The sequence below is a fragment of the Neophocaena asiaeorientalis genome, unplaced genomic scaffold (assembly GCF_003031525.2).
Source record: "Neophocaena asiaeorientalis asiaeorientalis breed wild unplaced genomic scaffold, Neophocaena_asiaeorientalis_V1.1 scaffold72, whole genome shotgun sequence".
Classification (NCBI taxonomy): Eukaryota; Metazoa; Chordata; class Mammalia; order Artiodactyla; family Phocoenidae; genus Neophocaena; species Neophocaena asiaeorientalis.
Genome location: NW_020185336.1, coordinates 1,761,343 through 1,782,038, shown reverse-complemented (window position 1 = coordinate 1,782,038; position 20,696 = coordinate 1,761,343). Strand labels below are relative to the sequence as shown.

Below are 20,696 nucleotides of genomic sequence, written 5' to 3'. Positions count from 1 at the left end.
TGAATTTTTTTTTTTTTTTGTGGTACGCGGGCCCCTCACTGCTGTGGCCTCTCCCGCTGTGGAGCACAGGCCCCGGACGCACAGGCCCAGCAGCCATGGCCCATGGGCCTAGCCGCTCCGCAGCATGCAGGACCCTCCCGGACCGGGGCACGAACCCGTGTCCCCTGCATTGGCAGGCGGACTCTCAACCACTACGCCACCAGGGAAGCCCTGAGTTATATATTTTTAATGGACATTTATAATATAAAAGTAAAATAAATTAATTTGATAAACTTAAGGAAAAGCTTCTTTTCAATTTGAAAAATACACATTTTACTTAATTTCCAATAAAATTTTGCATATTTTAAAATAATTTTTCTTGCTAAATTCAAAAAAATTTGTTATACCATTGTCTAAAGTGCTAATGGGATCAAATATTTTCCCACATATTCCTTTAAAGTAGTTACCACTAATATAAGTAAGGTTGATAAAAGATAAGATTAATTGGGTATAAAGTTTTTATTTATATTTCTTTAGAGACTTTAAAGCAAAAAAATTTTTTTAATGAATTTAAAACATAATTTTAGAAGCACATGTGTGTTTTTAAATGTGCCTTACATAGTTAATTATTATGAAGTGTTTAAACCATTTTTCATCATTCTTGATAAACAGTCACACTCAGCTTTAAAGAGAACATTTATATATTTTCTTAGAATATCACACATACTGGTTTAAGTTTAAAATATCATTGAGGTAAGAAGCTATAAAAACTATACACATTGACTCATTTTTGAAATAAGTATTTTGCCAATGAAAGATAGAATATAAACATAGTCTATGCAGATACCAGTCTGAACGATCTCAGTACAGACAGTCCCTCCACATTTGCCAGGCCAAGCTCCATTAAACTAAGGCTGACAATAATTCCATCAAAGATATTCCAGCCCTCTTGGAAATAATAATATGGATCCATGGCAATGATCTTGAGGACCATTTCTGCTGTGAAGATCCCAGTGAAGACCTAAAGTAAAATAGAGATCAGTACTTCAAGCATTGAAAAAGTTTTGACACTCTAAGAATTTGTAAAGAAGGTTAAACAGTTGTGAGTAAAAATATCTAAAATTTAAAGTGAAGAAATGTGACAAATGGATATACAAGTTTAGCAGTTTTTTCAGGGGAATATTTTAAGTGGATTTGTGTTAGTTAATGAATCTGCTAGATTTCCAAGACAATGCTGATTTGAAAACATTTCATTGTCCACATTTGAAATCCAATACTAAATAATAGCTACTGAATTATTGCCTTTTTTGGTACCCTATGTTTCTACCATAATCACAACCAATTTTTTTTAAGTATTGCAGTAAGAACAATTTATGTATTATTGGAAGTCACTCAAAAATTACTTCAGATTGGTAAAAACCATATTTTGTTCTTCATTTTTATTTGTTTTTAAGGGACACCATCTTATTTCTATAATTTTATAAACATTCCTGAAATAAGAGTGAGTTTGCCACAAATGTTTTATAATAATTATTTCTGGATTTATGCCTCAGAATTAAGGTTAATGGATAAGTAGAGCAAGGAACTGCAGATTTAATTGAAAGCATCAGGAGAACATTCTCAGTATGCATACACCCAAAATTAGGATTAATAAATTATTTGAGTGGCTGGATGAATGTCTATTTGAAAATGGTTTTGTTTTTTAATTCAAAACCACAGGCTAAGATGCCCAAGGACATGAAGAGCTATGAAATTACTCTTGCGAAAAATCTTTTAAAGCAATTATATTAACTATAGGTAAAAGCTGCATATTATGACTAAAGTCAAGCTTACCACTTACCGAGGTAAATCAGCCTTTACCTTGAAGGAACTTTGTCAAAATAACAGTATCAAAATTATTTGGTTTCCTAAAATATATTAATTAAAGGAAATCTTGTTCTACTCTTACAAAGTATAATTGCAGCCAGCATCTCATTTTCCCAATCACAGAAAGACCTAAGGGAAGTACCCATACCAGAAAAGATAGCTTAACTTCAGTTCATCATTCATTCACTCAAATAGAAGTAAAATGTAATTCAAGCAAGCTTAGTATATGAAAATCCAGATATGCTGGAATGCACATTAAAAAGTGTTTTTTTTTCATTTATAGAAGGACTTAGCCTGGGGTATTTTTTCCCTGGTGAATGTAAAATAAGTTCTCATTTATATGAATTTTATTTCTTATATAAAGTTTTAGGAGCAGCTACTATTTGAAATAAACAGCCTGATTATAGAAATATATTAGTTAAATTGAGTTAGAAACAATCCAGGTAAATGATCTACAAATATCTCTTCCTACAGAAAATCATAAGGTGAACTTTTCAGCTCTTCTGAAATGACTAGAAGATGTCCTGCATTTTAAAAACCCATACCTTAAACTTACATTCTTTCATCTAAAATTTAATCCCAGCATGAAATTCTCTTTAAAAATAACATTTTAATTATAATTTGCAGTTTAATGTCATAGCTATTTATCTCTTTAAATGCTTTCAATTTAGGCCCTAAAAATCATTGGGATTGTTTTACATACATTTTAGTCTAGTTTAGCATTGTCAGTGATTAAGAATTTTGAAAAAATCTTTCTCATTCTAGCAAAGGTCAACTGAGGCTATTGATCATGATGCTTATGTTTATAAAATTTTAAAACTCCATCAAAAAATGCTAAGAACACAGAGAACTGCAACCCCTGGATATGTATATGGTTATGTACATAAATCCGTGTATGGTTTATAAACATACATTCTGCTGCCTTTGAATTTCTTTATCATGAAGAATTTTTAAGACTAAGACAATTAATAGAAACATACTGAATGTTTATTGTTTGGACTTAGCCTAATTATAATATATCTTGTCTTCTGAAGGAGCTTTTTGTTTTTTGAAATTTTGGATTATATGTTTCTGTAGCCATTCATTCATTAATAAAAAATTGCTGAGTACTTACTAGATGTTGTACTAGGCTTTGAAAATGCAGTACTAATTAGGATATACAAACTGAGAATGCATAAACCTAATTCATTTAGGCTGATAAATTTCTTATGGACAATACATCTATAGGCTTCCTAAGCCAGCTTCTTTAATGAGGAGATAAGTTCAGTGAAAAGTTTCTAACCTATTGTACGTGATGACACAAGACAATCAGCAAAAGTGTAAGTGCTAAAGATAGGGATAAGAATCAGCCTGGGAGTCTGGACCAAGAGTAAACAAATTCCAAGCATTTTGTTTTGGGGGGCACGGGGCTTGGATGATCAAATGTTAGGGCTTAAGGTCTCAGTTCAGGGATAAGAAAGTTTCCTTACTGAGTATTTACTTAGAGAGGAAAGTTCTGTTGATACATACATTAAAAAGATAGAAATGTTAGTTCTAAAGGCTCAAGTTTGAATATTGATCAGTTTGCTCCACAGAACCTCTTCTTGTCCAGACTGACATTCCACTCTTTTGTAGTGAATTTGACATAACTGTAGCCGCCTTTCGCTCCATTACTATTAGCTTCTTGTTTTAATGGTTTTAGTTTTATCATCCTCATGCCTTTTGGATTTGTATCTTTAAATATTTGTTGTTGTTGTTGATTCTTTTTTGAAGGATGAAATTGAAATATATTTAAAGGAAAATGGTGGGACATCATTTAACATTTATGATTTTCTTTTATCTCATCTGTCAAATGAGGATAGTGAGATGATTCATCAGGTCTGTGTTTAATATTCTTGGATTTCTATCAGTATTGCTTAGCAAATTTTATTACAAACTGTAGTGTACACACAATTATTGTTACACAAGAGCTTTATTAGTAGTTGTTAGAAAGAGACAAGAAGGCAGTTTTATATTACACTAGGAGAGGAGTTAGATGGCCAAATAGCACTTCTTCATTGATGAGAGAGGCTTCACAGGTGAGGTCTAGAATTTGGCTCCCATGGGTTTTATCTTTCAATAAACGAGCCATTTTTTTCCTTCAAAATTTATCATGTCCCTTTCCTGAGATTTTGAATTCATATCCTACACCACACCATTTAATTAAAATAATTTTGCTAATTATGTTTCTTTAGACTTTTATTTGCAAATAGCCTGTAAGATTTTTTAGAACAAGTACCATTTTCTAAGTTCCCATCTAGGTCTAGCAGAATAAAGGGATATCATGGACCTCTAATCACTGGTTAGGAGAGTTATAGTAAGAAAAATAATTAGTGTAGGAGCTACAGATCTCTATCGATATTCCCTGAAGAAAAAGTTACAGGTTAGTTGGAAATGTTTGTATGATGAAGAGGTTATCTAACCTACTATGATTGATGGAAGATTCCTTGCTTATAGAATCCCTAAGATGAGTGCATGGGTTTTATAATGGTTAAAACAAAATTTAAAAATGAAAGCAAAACAGAGCATCTTAGAGAAACTCAATAGAGATTTGAGGTCTCTTGATACTCAAATTTGATCAATCGAATCAAAAGGAAGTGATGTAATTTTTATATGCTCCAGAAAGAGGAAACAAAAAGGCACATTGATCTAAGTAAAGACTGGAAGTTCCACAACTCTTTTATGGAACATTCTTTTGTTATCAATTCAACCAAAAAACTCGATGTCCTTATTTATAAGGCAATATGCAATCATTTGCGTAGTAATAAACTAGTCCATAGAAATTTTAAATTTATTTTAATGAGAAAACTGTAAACTCCCCACAGAATATGCGATGTGACATCCATCCATGGAGTATAATATAAATCCAAATTCAGCTAAGTACCCATGCTATAAGGAATATATTCTCTCTTTTTCTTTGTGTATATATATATTATATATATATAATTTTTCATATATAAATATTTATTATAAAGCTTGTTATGGGTATAAAATAAGATATGCAAAACTATGAAATACTTTACAGATATACAACATTATTACTACTACTCATAATGAGCTTTTAGCCAATAGTAACAGTCAGTTTACACATTCTCTTATTCCTAAGGTTAGAAATAGTTAAGTCTGTTCTCTGTCGTCTACACTCTCTGTCTTCAAGAGTCTTGTTTTCCCAACACTAAGCTCAGCTTATGCATGGTTCTACCACAAACAGTCAACCAGTGGTAGAACCCCACTTCCCTACTTCATTATCTCCATCACTACTCAAAGTTACAGATTTTAGAATGAGGGACATCTAGTCCAACACATTGTGCTCATGAGAAGGAAGTACTTGTGACTTTTTTAAGACCACCCAGATATTTAGCATGGACAACTGGATTTGGACCCAGATTTGGTGCTTTAGTCTAGTGCTTTTCCATTTGATTGTCCTATAATCCAATGTCTCTTATCCTGTCCCTCCATACTCAGTTGCTTCAGCATTGAAATTCTATAAAACCTCAGTTTCCTGCTTCACTCTGACAAATTTCCAAAATTTTCCCTAACTGTTCAACTTCCCTAACTGTCTAATATCCTGGGAAAAATACAGCAGCTAGAGCAGAACTATTTTCCGTCTGTATTTCAAAGAAAGGTTAATAGCATACAGAAGAGGAAGGAAATTGTTTATTGAGCACGTGCTAGATGCCAGGCACAGTGCTACGTGTTTTCACATTATCTCATTAGATCTTCACAACAACTCTGGGAGATGAGTATTATTATATCCATTTCAATAATAGAAAACAAAGACTCAGATTTTTTATCAAACTTGTCCAGATGCTTCATTATTAGTAAGGTCAAACCCAGTTCCACCTGACTCCAAACCCATGTTCTTTTATGAAAAGATGCTGCATGATGCCTTTTTGGGTAGGAAACAAGCAGTTGGTTATTTATTGAGCTACAATCATGTAAACGCTCTGCAAGATACAAAAGAAAAATGGGATGTGAGCTCTGCCATGGAGTAATTTATAGTGGATTTTTAAAAATATTCAACTAAGTTCTGTTCACAAATGCATTAGGAATTAAGAAAAAGTGTGTTTGATATGGGCTGAGTATCATATTAGAGGAGATGAGGCTTCAGTTGGACCTTGAAGAATATGAAGAATTGAGATGAAGTGATTTGAGTTGGAGTACTTTAAATGTGAAGGTAGAGAACAGTGATATACTATCCCATATGTAAGCATATAAACATTTGTGTGTTATAGTGACAAGGCTGTTCTGATAAGGCTGGTGGTGGTTGGTTAGGAACCAAAGGAAAATAAGCTGGTATAGGAAGGATGGAATCAGATAGGGAGTTTTGAAAACCAGGTAAGAGTGTTGAACCACAAATATAGGCAATAGATCCTTTAGCAAGATGAAAGCATACTGAGTGCAGAGTACTAGAAATATGATTTTAATAGTAGTTACAAGAGTAAAAAAGTTGATACCTGGGAAAAAAGAAATAATGGATCTTCATATAAAATTGTATAAATATATAAGAAATAAAGAGGAAGTAAGTCAAATGGCTATCTTCGAAGCTGGAAGGCTCTTTGAAGTTGGAAGGCTACTACTAGAGGTAATACAAGACTAAATTGAGATTTTTAGGGCTTTCAGTAAATTGTGAGAAAGATGATATTTCAGATGTCACATACTGTGTTTAAAGTTATCCTGGAGCAATGATCTGTAACTGTTGGAAATACAGGAATGGAGCACAACTTACACTATAATTGTAGATAATACCTAGAGTTGTTGAGTACATAGTAATATTGAGTGAAAAACATAGCCTTAATAGGTAAAAGAAGAGAAGTCCAGACAAGGACGCAGAGATAGAGTGATTGGAAAGATGAAGGAGAAATCATCTCCTTCCGATGAAGGAGAAATTGGAAAAAAAAAATCAGTATCACAGGTGTCAAAGATGAAGAAAGTGTCAGGAATCTGGTGGGTGTTCTATAATGCAGTGAAGTTGAGTTCTCTTATTGGAGTAGACATTTATGCAACTGTCTGCCCAGTATGCGCTTTCTTCTTTCTGTTGGGAATAGTTCCTCCACCTGTGTAATTCCTAAGGACTGCCATTTTCACATGACTCCACCCTCACCAATGCTGATGAAACCACAGGTGAGCATCTGACCCAGGTTATGCTGAATAGAATCCTATCACGAGAGTCTGAGCTGGAACTGAAAAAGAGACCCAGTCTTTTTCCAGTGCAGAGGTTACAAGATGTAAAACCAATGAGCTATGGCTGATCATGTTCCTGACCTACAGAGAAAAGATGCAATGAATGTTTGGGCTATATCCAGTTCCTTGGTTAAAGGATATCCTGAAGCCCATCCTGAAGCCCAATTGCAAAATTACCCTTCATATGTTTTGGTAGTTCATCTTTTTCTTTCCATTCCATGAGTCAGTCTTTTTACTTTCCTCTTAAGCTAGTTTGAGTTCTGTTTCTGTCTTGTGCCAAAAAAGGTCTTGATTAATAAACTATGTAAATTCTTTTCTTACTTGTTCATCCATTTCAGATTCTTCATATAGATTTAGGAGGAAATGTACAAGTCAGCATACACATACACAGATGTCTGCCCAAGTAACTTGAGCCAAAAATGTGGCTAAATTACAAATGCATTTTTATCAACTATTTCTTCTCTTCTGTGAATTCTACTGAAGCATTTTATTAAGAAGTTCAATTTGAAACAGCTATGCCCTCTTTTGCTCAGAAATCAATCCTTATGTATTCCCTTCAGAGAACATGATTTCTTCAGAAGCTATGTGTGCTAAAACTGCATGCTTGTGGAGCCAGAATTAGACGTCATTGTTTCTCTGGGCCTATATTTCCAGCAAGAATGACAGTAAAGATTTTAACAAGTTTACAAAGGGTAAGACACCATGATCAGTCAGCACAGATGTTGGTCTCAATAGTCAGCATTTATACCTTATCACTGAGAATACCTTCAGTATTCCTTTAAATATTTCTTCCTATGAAGAAAGATGGTATAATTAGGGGGTTCCACACACAAATGGATTTCTTCTTTGGTCTATCTGCCCCATCCCTGACAAAGTAAATAAGTAAACATCAAATGAACTCACCAGGTTTCCTACAGTCAACACACTACTGAATTGACCAGTCATTGGGTAGTGCTCCATGGCCATGAAGAGGGTATTCAAGACAATGCAAATAGTGATGGCAAGATCAACAAATGGATCCATAACAATTAAATTCACAAGATGCTTTACTTTTAGCCATGGATCACAGCAGTCCCAGATCAAGAACACATTGGCAAATCTATACCAGCATGGTGGACATTTCTGCCTAGATTCTTCAAGCTCTGGAGGAACAATAAAGAGTAAAAGTAGTAAATAACAATAAAAACAAATTATTGTTGTTGCAGATTATACATTATTTGATAAAATTGATGCTTCTACTTGGGGTTGGAAGTTCATATTAGTTTAACAGACTTGAGAAGACAATCCCATTAAATATTTTCACAATATATTCATAAAAAATGTCAAGTAAATAGACTTTCTCCTTTAATTAAACAGAAAATAAATACTTAGAATTTAATATTTTGCCTCAAACTAACTTATCTATTAAATAGGTAATGGGTCATTAAATTGCTGTATTTTCTTTATCAAAACAGAATTTTAAAGTAAGCTTTTAGAATTATTAAATATATCAAACAATTATTCTTTTGAAAGACCTTTTTAAGAATACTGTCTAAAGCTGTGATCCTTATTAATGTGTGTGACCCATTCTTTCCTCTCTCTCTCCACATCAGCATTGATCTTCCACACACTGAGAATGTAGTATGCCCTTCTTTTTAATATAGATTTAGACCCAAATCTAGTTCTGTTATTCATAATTACTCATATTTTTCAGAATTTTAGCTTAATATATTAAAAAGGCACTAGTAATTTAATGGGTGAAACCTATTATAATTATTATATGCCCATTTGTGTATCCAGTACGCCAATGGGATAAGATACATGTAATTGAAGTTTTCTAAAGAATTCATATTAGATATGACTTATAAATGATTTATAAAATTGCAGTACTAATATAATATTCCTCCAAACTTGAAGAAATGGGGACTTAATGAATGAACAAGGAAATAATTGTTGCTGCCCATTCCTGTATATCAAAATCAACAAATATTTGTGTCAGCTGTTCATTGGAGGAATGTAATGGTTTCTGTGTATGTGGAAGATGGAGGAAAAAATCTTTTTTTAGGGTCCCTGTCGAAGTGGAGCACAGGTTTTGATTCCTCCAACTTATTCATATGCCTCCCCAACCCATCACTACCTCCATGCCTGGACAACAGATTGAAGCTTGAAAGAGATGTTTTCTTGTGCTTCTAAAACTTAAAAAGGCAAGTTTTTAGTCTAATTGCTTAAGGATAATATAACATAAGGATAAATCCTCACTGATGAGGTATCAAGTGGTGAAATATCACTCTTCAGATGAGAACCAGAATCAAAAAGAAATAAGGACAATATTAGTTTTTGTAATCAATGTGATAATAGTGTATTCCATATATTATCTACTTAGGTCTATTATACAGTTTTGATCTTGGGTAACTGACTTTCATAATTCTATGGGAATAAATAATAGTTCCATAAAGTATATAATCATAGGAAGCTGACTATCCCATGACCTTCTTCTTACCCTCCATTGTGTTAGTCAGGATGCTGGCTATGCTCATGGCTCTTTGTCTTCCGGAGGAATCCTCTAGCATCTCCATTGAAATCTGGTAAGAACTTAGCCTTCTCTTTCTGACTTCTGTTTCATTGGTGGTACCCTGCAAACCAAACACTGCTGGCTCAAACAACCCTTTTCAATGAATAATACAACACAACGTAGCATTTCTCTGGAAAGGCATGCTACATGCAGTTTTCCCAAGTCACAATTTTCAAGTAATAGTAAAATACTAAATTTATTATTAAGTTATAAATACTTTAAAAAATCACAGATGGTACCCTAAAGGGTTAAAACAAGAATTTACTAGTTGGATGCAATTATATAAGGCAATTACGTTGCAGAAATACTTTAGTTTACCTGTTGGAATTTTCAGGGAAAATTTTCATAAGCATGCCAAAGTCATATATTATTCCATTTCATTCAAATGCAAGGAATTTTAACTTATCTCAATGATTAATAATCAGATCAATCTTCCCCCAAAACAAATAATAGTATTATATAGTCTTCAGGCTGAATTATTATCTTTGAGGCTATATTGAAAATATTGACATATATGGGCCAATTTTTTTCCATGCACAAACACAGATGTACAATGAAATGTGTGTGCTTTCCTGAGATTTCTTTAGTTATTTCTATATGCCATCCTGTAAGAAATCAAAACACTTTAGAGTCATTTAATAGACATCAAAACATTTTAGAGTCACTGTAATATTGACAGTTGTATGAAAAGTGCCCATTATCAATATATTGGTCATTACAATATTTAATTTAAGTATATGAAATTTCCAGAATATGAATAGATTATTATACAATTCTGGGTCGACAAACATCTATAATAGCAATTTGGTTGTCAAAGCGCCCATTATTTTGTGCTGGTAGGTCGACTGAATTTGCAGATACGAGTTTCATCCCAGTCTCTAAAAACTGGGCTCTTTTAACCTAAAGCATTTGGAAGTTAATGGTCCCACACAATTTAGTTGGTTCTAAAGATCCTATTGTTTTCCATTCAATAAATCATATATTATTTTTAAGGACTTTCAGTTTGGGGAAGCAGGTTGGTATAACAGGCTAAAATGCCCAGGCCTTGGTTATTTTAAATTGGTATATAATGTCAGTAGAGCTAATTTATTATCTATTATCACCTCTGGTGGAAGTTGTCCAGTAGGTGAGGTTAGAGCTGACGGTCCACCCACCAAGGAAACCACACCATTGCAATCCACAGTGCTGTGCATCTTCCCATTTGCTGGAAGCCCTGGCACCATCCTGGATGACATACTGGCCTGACTAACGTTACTGTTGCGTCGCTCTCCGTGTCTGTGTGGCACAAACAGTGAGTCTCTCCTGCTCTCGCTGTCTTCAAATGTACTGTGTTCATCATCAGCAAAGTCATTTTCAGAACCAATATCCTTTGCCCGACCTCTGAAGCTGAAAATACTCGTTTTGCTATTGCGTCGTGGGGAAAACAGGGAGCCACGGATACTTAATAGAGACTGAGGAAAGAGCAAGGAAGAAAAGAATTGGGATGGGGGACACAACTATTTAATAAAAGTCTTAATATTACAGAATCTATTTGCTTTTGGGTTAGAATAGTCTTGCTCTTAAACACAGGTAATCAAGTTTACAGAGAACTCATATGTTTTGATATTTTTATTAAAGACCACAATGCAAATTTAAGTATAAAAGAGTAGTTTTTCTGATTAAGAATTCTGATATGCACTCTACTAAGTGCATGACCACTTCATTTAATCTTCACTCTAGTACTGTGAGGTGGATTTTGTTACTGTAATATTCTAGGAGCAGAACCTGATGCTGGAGAGGACAAATGATTCTTTTTGGTAGGTGGCTTTCACTCCTAAATGCTATGGTCTGGAAGGGTACACAACTTGGAAAACAAGTTATGGTTCAAGTGAGACTGTTGGCTTAAATTTAAAATATTTGTACCAATATGTTACTTTTGGATAACGATTTAAAAACAAAACCATTATCTCTCCATTCTCTTATTTTGAGTTCTAAAAGGAAATTACTCTTTTTTTTCTGGACTTGCTTGTCTCTATCCACATGGGCATAAAAGTCACAAAACTTAACCTATGATGCTGTCTTCTAAATTTGCTAACAGTTTCCCAAATGGCTACTAATGATTCACCTGTTTTGAGGGAATATATGTCATAGCAAACACAACAGAGAGAATGCCTAAATTGCTGTATAAATTACTATTCTTACTTGAAATTTAACACTGCCTTAAAAAAGTAAGGCATTTATACATGACTTTACCAATAAGGGTGATGTAGAAGACAGCTTATCCTTCTAATCTCAATTTAACTTTATTAAAAGGAACTGGATGATTCAGAAACTTTTAAAATTATATTTGTTTGTGAATAAATCAAACAGTTTCTGGTACTTGAAAATGAGGATTTAGCATTGATGTAGAAGACAGCTTATCCTTCTAATCTCAATTTAACTTTATTAAAAGGAACTGGATGATTCAGAAACTTTAAAAATTATATTTGTTTGTGAATAAATCAAGCAAACAGTTTCTGGTACTTGAAAATGAGGATTTAGCTTGAAGCCCTTTCTTCCACTTTTTCAATGGACTTTAAATCAGCAGCATCAAATAATTCTGTGTTTATTTTAGCCTTGGTGAGTTTTCAAAAACATCTCTATTCTCTTGCAGAATCTTTGTTTACTACCTTCCTCATTAACAATGACATTTCCAATATTCCCCTCACCCCCAGCAGTTTCTCATGGCCTGTTCTATCTCTCTGCATAGCCAGGGTAACGTATATACATACATACACATACATATGCATACATATCCATATGCCAGCAGGAAACATGCCTGGACTTTCCCTTTCTTCCTCCAAGCTTTGGTGTAAAACCAAAGAAAATAATTCTAGTGGAAAAAAACGTAAGAAAGGCAGACTCCCTCAAATTTATTTTTGGTCCCTCTGCCTAATTAGGTCATGCTGATTTTCTTAGGCCCCATTTTTAGTTTTATTTTTATGGCTTTTCCCTGCCTGCAAAGCACTAGAATAATCTTTTTGCCGTCTGTCTCAGTGATGTTCTGGAAAGATACTATTCATTGAGAAATGTGCTATTGCTTTGGATTTGGTTAGAAACATTCACAGGAATTATTGACTGCCCAGCTTATCTAGCCTGAGACTGTGTGTATGTGATATTCAGTTCATGCAGCAGGTTTGTTTACCCAATGTCAGTCGGTAGTTAGACTGATTTTCCAGTCATCAAAGTGATCAAGAAATTAGACGTTGTGAAGACATTAATTCAGCCCTCAGTAATAAGGAATGGTAATGTTTTTAATCTCTTCAGACTCAATTTAAATGATCAATATGATATTTGTATGTTCAGACTCATATTTGAAACCTTAGTGTGTAGTTTTAGGTCCCAGCTTTCAGGAATTGGGATTCAGTAAACAGGGGGTAGGACTCTGGAATCTCTGAGTATTCAACATACATTCTAGGTGATTCTAATGCAGGTGGACCTCACCCTACACTAAGAGGAATACCAACATTGTCTTACACTAATTCCTAGGATGGCTCAATACAATCATCTTAATATACCTGTGTTAGAATACTGTCTTTGGAAACTGAAAATCTGTATACACAGTATTGGTTGGGAGTATGTGGTATGTGTGTACATCCATAACATATCTGGTACATGCCTTTAATTTGCATGTTTTTATGTCAGGCTGTTTTCAAAGGCGTTCCAGATCCTTGGGTTTATTTGAAACTTCTATTCACTCTTTAGAAAGTATAATAATGGGTGTGAGCACAGCTTTCAAGGCAACAGAAACTGAGAAAAGAAGATAGCAAAAATAGTATTGAGAGAAAATAAACCAAAAATAACACACTAGAAGATGCAGCAGAGTGGAGGGAATACCCACAGCTGTGGCAGCTCTTTCTCTACGGAAAACAAGCTTTATGTTTTGAGGACCTAAAGGCCATCTTTCTTTGCCTCAGGCGTGCCAAAGTATAAATTCCAGGCATCTTTTTCTTTTGCCTTGTTTCAAGAAGGTAAATCTGAACTCTTTTTCTTAATTTTCAGTAACAAAAGGGAAAATAGAAGAATTTAGGTGTGTAAGACACAATCCTGCATGTAGGGACTGAACCTGAAGTGGAATGGGATGTCAAAATGGAAGATGCAGGGAATTTGAAGATGTTCTAGTAGAAGCATGTAAAGTGAGTATTTGTTGGAAATACTCACTTAATAGGATTTCAAGTTAAATATATGTAGCTTATCAATGTTTTCAATAAGTCAACAACTACACTTGGTTCTAGCTATAAAGATTCTGGTTTAAAATAGTCTCCTCATGTCCAGACAACATAGATAAAATCTTTGGGGGGATTCACTTTCCATTGTATGCCTTTAAGTACTTTTTCATGCTGTCTATGAACATGTATTATCTATTTAAGAATAAAATAATATAATAAATATAACATGTAAAGTTTATGTTAGTAGAGGACAGGGTACCCATTATTTATGGCTTCTTGGCTTTAACATTGTTAGAAGATATGTTTGTGTTGAACATTATGCCATGTCCATCTTATGCTTCCTATCCCCACTACCTCCACTGATTCTCTTACCTTTTAGAGAGTTTGTTTATACAACCAGACACTGTAAAGTGCTTCTGGTATATTTTTGCTTGTGAGTTGTGGTGATGCTCTCTGCCTGTCTTTACTGGGATATGTAATTATCAATGCTAATAGGCGATTTCTTTTTCTTTTGCAACATCTACTATCTATCTATTTCATCTATCTATCTATCTATCTGTCTATCATCCTACCATCTCTTTCTCTCTCTCCCTATATACGTCTACGTATGTCACTATCTGTCTATTTACAAATATGAAATGAACTACATATAACGTATGTATATGCCAATTCTGTTTTTAGTATTTAAACTCTGGCTTTCAGCTAACTTCCCTGTGCTGTTCCCTCTCTGTGGTTCACTCAACAGAGGCCTTCCAGCTGCTTCTTGAACATTCTGGGCATATTACCACATCAGGGCCTTAGACTTGCTCTTCAGTGAGCCTGAAATGCTCTTTGATGAGATAGCCTCTCCCCTTGCCTCCTCGAAATCTTTGCTGAGATTTCTCCTTTACAGTGAGGGCTTCCCAACCCACCCTATTTAAATTCTTTTTTTACCACCGGTTAGTGTTCTTAATCCCCTTTTCCCGCTTTATTTTTTTTTCCATAGCACTTATCACTTTCTGACATAGTCTATAACTTATTTTGTTTATTGTCTATCTCTTCCTTTAGTATAAAGTTCCATGAGGTCAGTGAATTATATTGTTCATTGAGATTTTTTTCTAGAACTCTTTCTTCCACATAGTAGGTGATCATTGTGGATTGGCTGAGTGAACTGATCCACAAGCTTTTGGCTGAGTGAACTAATCCACAAGCTTTTATTTGAGCATTATATTATGAAACAATGATGGAAATAGTGCTATTTTCAAAACACCTAAATATGTTCATGTAATTATTACTACTATGTGTATACATTTGTGATAACTGAAACTACTCAAAAAATTTTAGTTTTCCTAATTTGTAATTCAATGACCCATTTTAACTTAATAAGAGCTCTACTATTTGTCACATAGGGTTTCTATATATTGCTTAATATATAGAACTCTTTAAGAACCCACAGCTCTTTAAGGTAGACATTATTACCCCATTTTACAGAAATTTTACAAAGTACAAGTGACTCAAACAAGGTCACAGAACTAATTTAGAGTGGAGATATGAACATAAGCCTTCAGTCATTATGCTATAATGTCAAATATTCCTAATCTTAATGACTCCTAATGGTCTTAATAATGCTAAAATATCAGGAGTGAAGTTTAAGCCAAAAAATCTAATCTGAGAAATTAACTTGGCCTATTGAGCCTCAGGTTAATCCCAAATGTATTATACTCATGTAATACCATACTTTATATTTGTACTATGCAAGGTAATAGTTGGATCTCTTGATACTGGCATTATCTGTAGGGAAATGGTTTTTGTCTTATAAATTTTTGTGTGTGCATATATATTTTGTCCTAATATGAAAATTCAAGTTATAAGTTATTAATATAGAGTTTATTTCTTTTTAAAATTCTTACTTACATATTCAATATAAACTATAAAATAAACACCCATTGTTAACTAGCATATGCATTTTCCTCAGCCAAGAGCTAAACACTATACTGAATTTTGTGTTTATCACTCCATTTTTTCAAAAATATTTGTTTTTTATAAGACCCCTTGGATGATGTACAGTTTTTTGATTTAACTTAATTATATAGCGTGTCTCTCAAAGCAGTATCTTTAGGACATAATTCTGACCCAGATTAATATAATTAGAAGAGTTAATAATTCATAGCCCATGAAATTCTAATGGAACCAGATAGGGTTCAAAGCCATAATTGTACTTATCACAGATTTCATAACTATTTACTCTTCATTATGCAACTGATAAAACTTATAAACAAAGAGTTGAAACTATTTTCCCTCTTTGACTTGAAAATATGCTGAAGAATTGGGTACTTGGCATTAAATCAGAGCAAAAACAGACTGTCTTTAATTTAGTTCTCTTCGAGAGCATTTAGGTCATAACTTCATTCTAATGTATCAAGGCATGACACCATATCAGCATAATGGAAGCTCATGAGAGTACAGTTCTCATATCAAAAGATGAAAGCAGGGCTTCCCTGGTGGCACAGTGGTTGGGAGTCTGCCTGCCAATGCAGGGGACACAGGTTCGAGCCCTGGTCCAGGAAGATCCCACATGCTGCGGAGCAACTAAGCCCGTGCACCACAACTACTGAGCCCGCATACCACAACTACTGAAGCCCACGTGCCTAGAGCCTGAGCTCCGCAACAAGAGAAGCCACTGCAATGAGAAGCCCACGCGCCATAATGAAGAGTAGCCTTCGCTCGCTGCAACAAGAGAAAGCCCACGTGTGGCAATAAAGACCCAATGCAAACAAAAATAAATAAATAAAATAAATAAATGTATTTTAAAAAAAGATAAAAGCAAAAATCCAGAGATATTTCTTTTCAAAATTCATACATATCTTGCATCACAACCTCAGATAATAAAGGCAGAAACCCATATGCAAAAAAAGTAGGTTCATCTGAGGTCTCAAAATGGAAAAGGTAAACAAGGGATTACAAAACTCTCTCACTGAAGAAAAAAATCTGATAGATAGTTTTCACTCCCCCACTTCCTAAAAAAGCTGATTAAGAAAATGGTCTCAAAATAGTGCAATGCTTAAAACTGATTACCTTAAAATAAAAGTTATTAATGATTTAATAAAAGTCCCTTTTAAAGACAATTTAGGGTATAAATTTAAATAATCGTATTAAATGTTAGTTCCCTGTCCCTCATTTAAATCAGGTATTACAAAAAATATACCAAAATACAACAATGACAAAACAAACTGGAGCACTTAGTAGAAAACCATACCTGATGAGGGGAGTAGAATTTCTTGTCACTAGTCAGTCGATTTCCATCCATGGAGAAAAGGAAGCTTCTTTTGACACTGTCCTCAGATACAGATTTGGGAAACCTGTTTCCCGCTCCTTTGTTTCCTTCAAGATGCTCCCTCTGTCTTCTTTTCTTTCTTCGGTTCCTCCACTCCTTAGCACTTTTAGAGCTTAATTTTGATACTTCTGAAGAGCTTTCCAAGAGCTCTCCTAACCCACCTATTCCACTGAAATCTCTTGAAGCAGCTGCTGCTGCTGCAACTGCCTGTTTAAACAAAACCAGGCATTATTTAGAACATACTACTTTGGAACAGTTGAAAGTGATACAAATGTTGCTATTTAAGACTATTAGCTATATGTGAAAATGATGTCTTCTGGTCATTTCATTGTGTTTTACTACAAGAGAGTTTACTTAATAACAATTTTAAATAGTATAAAGCAATATGTTAGCTTATGCATTAAGACTAGAAAAGTCTGGTTTGGCACAGCTTCTGAAGAGTCTTTTTTTTAAAAACTCTGTTGAGATTAGCTTCATTTCAGGGAACAACTGCTCTCTTAAAAATATCTTCTACACTTTAAAAGCAAATGTTCTCTAAGTGGTGGTTCTTGGTCTGATTACTATTCCAATTCCATCCATAGGTTTATTCCTCCCACTTGTGATTGTGAACAACCTAGTGGTATTTTTTCCTTCTAAATCTAGGACAAAAGTCTTTTTCTTTTCTTCTTTTGTGAACTCAAAGCATTTAAAGTGTCTACTCTTTTACCTCTAGATGGGAGTAGTGGGAATGTATTGGCTAGTTGATCCTCTTCCTTTATTTGAATCACATTCAGTGTTATTGTTCCCATTCCTGGGGTCATATTAATCTCACAGTTTAACATGATTAATTTATTAGATAGCACTTTTAGCTTTAAATTTTAAATGTTTATATATTATTTATTATTATTATATATAGTAACAAATGATTAACATAGCAGTCAGTAAGTACCTGAAATAATCATTCAAGGGATTATGAATACTTCTTGAAATACTTTCTTTTCATATTTCATCACTAAATATACTTAAGCATTTTGAATTTCTGTACCTACTAAAGAAACACAGCAGGTCTGAGGTGAAACATGGCATGCCAGATGTTTTGTATTTTTATTTATATGAATAGTAGTTTTAGATGGGAATTGATCTAACCAAACTGGAGAAGATATGAAACTCAAAGCTGATTTCTCATTAAGTATATTCCTGTTTATAAACATAAATTATTAAATTATGAGAATATTGGCTCAGCTCTTTACATATGTCATTACTGAATACAAACAAGTCTAATATAGCTACCATTTTGTTCTATCTTCTCCACTTAGACTCTAAGCTAGTTAGGAATTCTGTCATTTGTGTGTGTGTGTGTGTGTGTGTATGTGTATGTGTGTGTCTGTGTGCACATTGCCTCTTCTGTCTCCTGACATAAAAAAAGACTCAGTAAGTATTTGGTGAATTAAGGCAAAAAAAGACATCAGTTGTTGTTACATCAGTTGTCTTAGACACTGAGTGAGGGTGGGGGAAGAACAAGACATACTTAGACTTGACTTTTTAAGATCTCATAAAAACTATGTGTCAGAATGGTCTGTATAATAGAAACATATTTTAGAAAAGAAGATAAAACTCATATTGAATGCTTTGACAACATGTTGTGCTTTACGTTTCCTCCTTCTTGAGAAGCAAACCTTCCTAAGTAGCTTCCATTTCTGAATCTCATCTCAACTAAAGATTTTAAAAAAGGTTTAAAACTAAAGGTGCTGTGATACGAATTCTCTGAGATTAACATGACACCAGGGATGGGAACTATAGCATTACATATAGTACTAAATATGTGTGTTAGGCTAAGCAACACATAAAATCTTTATATTGAATACTATATTCATCATGGAAACCCAGATCTAAGACTCGATATAGGACAATGCCTAACGTTTAAATGAAACTTTAATTCAGAACTTACAGAATTGCATATAATCAGATAACCAGATTATTTTATTGAATTCTTGATCATCAGTATCACTTTTAGTATCATCAGTAATGAAAGATGAGAAATATTAAGGGCCCTTTATAAATATGAATGTTTAATATAAATGTGTAAAATAAAGTGGATAAATGAAGTACTAATCTGTAGCAAGTTAAATATGGTTGCATAGTACTTGATACATAGGAGATATATAATATACACCACTCCTTGAAAGAATGAATATATATATATATTTCTTTTTATCCGAATAAAGTCAGTTCTCCTTTCCATTTTGTATAGGCAGAAACACACAACACATAGTGCTAATAATTTATTGGCTTGTTTGTCGTCAGGAGCAAAGGACGTGGAAGTGGTGGTAATATTCCCTTGCCATAATTCTGAAACTCAGTTCATTTAAATCACTTCTGGAATTTGTTTTGCATAAGACATGATTTCCCTACCTATCATGGGTAACAGTTGGAGTAACTCAAAACCATACAGATTTGTAAGGCAACAACGGTAACCTCCCAACACAACACATTTTCTGTGTCACTCGTTAACTCAAATTTGTCACTTGTTCCACTTCCAGGGATTTGCCAATTCCCTTTCAAAGGCAGATGTTTCCTGTCACCTCCCATGTCTGTGTACCTGTTTATACCCATCTCTGTGACATGGCCAGTGTCCTGTTTACTTAGACTAATAGGGTTACTTTCACAACTGCCTTGCTGAATTCCTCTTGTAACAAATAACAAATATGTGCTAATATTTCCACAGGGAATAACATTTGCTTTTTCTTATATCATTTCTGTGTGATTCAAAATAGGCTCTATAACTTACTATATCTGTGTGTCCTTAAAAAATAAAACCACATGACTATGTGTGATTATACTTCACTGTAAACATAAGATCCAGTTTTAAAATCCCCCAATTTTAAAACTACAAGACATTAACTATACTTATTACAATTCTACCCCTAATTATATTGGATCTCTTAAATGCCACTATTTCTAATTTTGCCCCAAAGCTTACTCCTAAATTTTTCCTATCAGACCAATATATACTGCTATGGAATATGCTATGTTGGGCACTATTAGATGTTTAAAGATCACAAATTAAATGCCAAACACAAATATGACGGTATAGGACAAAGCATTTCTTTCTTTGTTGGCTTTTCTCTCTCTGTCTTTTAAAGTTGTACTTGGTTTGTGAATCCACTGAGCTGAATATGAAAATTTTTTTTCATGTCTAAACAATGACTAGCACTAGGAGGTCCTTTAACAGTTATTAAATAAAAATGGAAATGATGCTAGGCTTCATGAAGTCATTAGCTAGATAGTAGCTTTTGAAGAGTCAGAGGTGGTTAGCAAGACTCACATTACACTGGAGCACCAGTGATCTCATGGGTGGACTAAGTCCACCCCCCCACCTGCCTCCACTCCCTCCTCTCCTTGAACACTGGCTATTTATTGGTCATTACCAACTGCATTGTCAATAAGGAAGTAAAATTAACTTAGTCCTGTGCCATCCCAGTCAATATTAAAACACTGGGATAAGATACCCTGGAATCAGTATAATTTTTTTTTATGTATGAAGCTAAAGCTGAATCAAATCATGATTTGATCACTGTAATCCAATAACTGACTTTTAAGTGAAAAGAACTGACATTTT

The 20,696-nt window shown here is 34.0% G+C and overlaps 1 protein-coding gene across 13 annotated transcripts in view; it reads right to left on the bottom strand.

Annotated features, from left to right (window-relative positions):
• Positions 1-20,696, bottom strand: part of LOC112393571 (sodium channel protein type 3 subunit alpha) — an 80,671-nt gene that overhangs the window by 37,491 nt on the left and 22,484 nt on the right. For 2 of the 13 annotated variants that reach the window (XM_024735868.1, XM_024735866.1), the window contains exons 10-14: positions 17,021-17,301; positions 10,702-11,049; positions 9,527-9,659; positions 7,951-8,189; positions 827-1,000 (exon numbers count right to left, since the gene is read on the bottom strand). In XM_024735868.1, coding sequence (XP_024591636.1) covers positions 827-1,000; positions 7,951-8,189; positions 9,527-9,659; positions 10,702-11,049; positions 17,021-17,301 — 1,175 coding nt within the window. Of the gene's footprint in view, positions 1-826; positions 1,001-7,950; positions 8,190-9,526; positions 9,683-10,680; positions 11,050-17,020; positions 17,306-20,696 lie in introns of all 13 variants that reach the window. The other 11 variants (XM_024735870.1, XM_024735869.1, XM_024735876.1 and 8 more) reach the window with 9 other exon arrangements.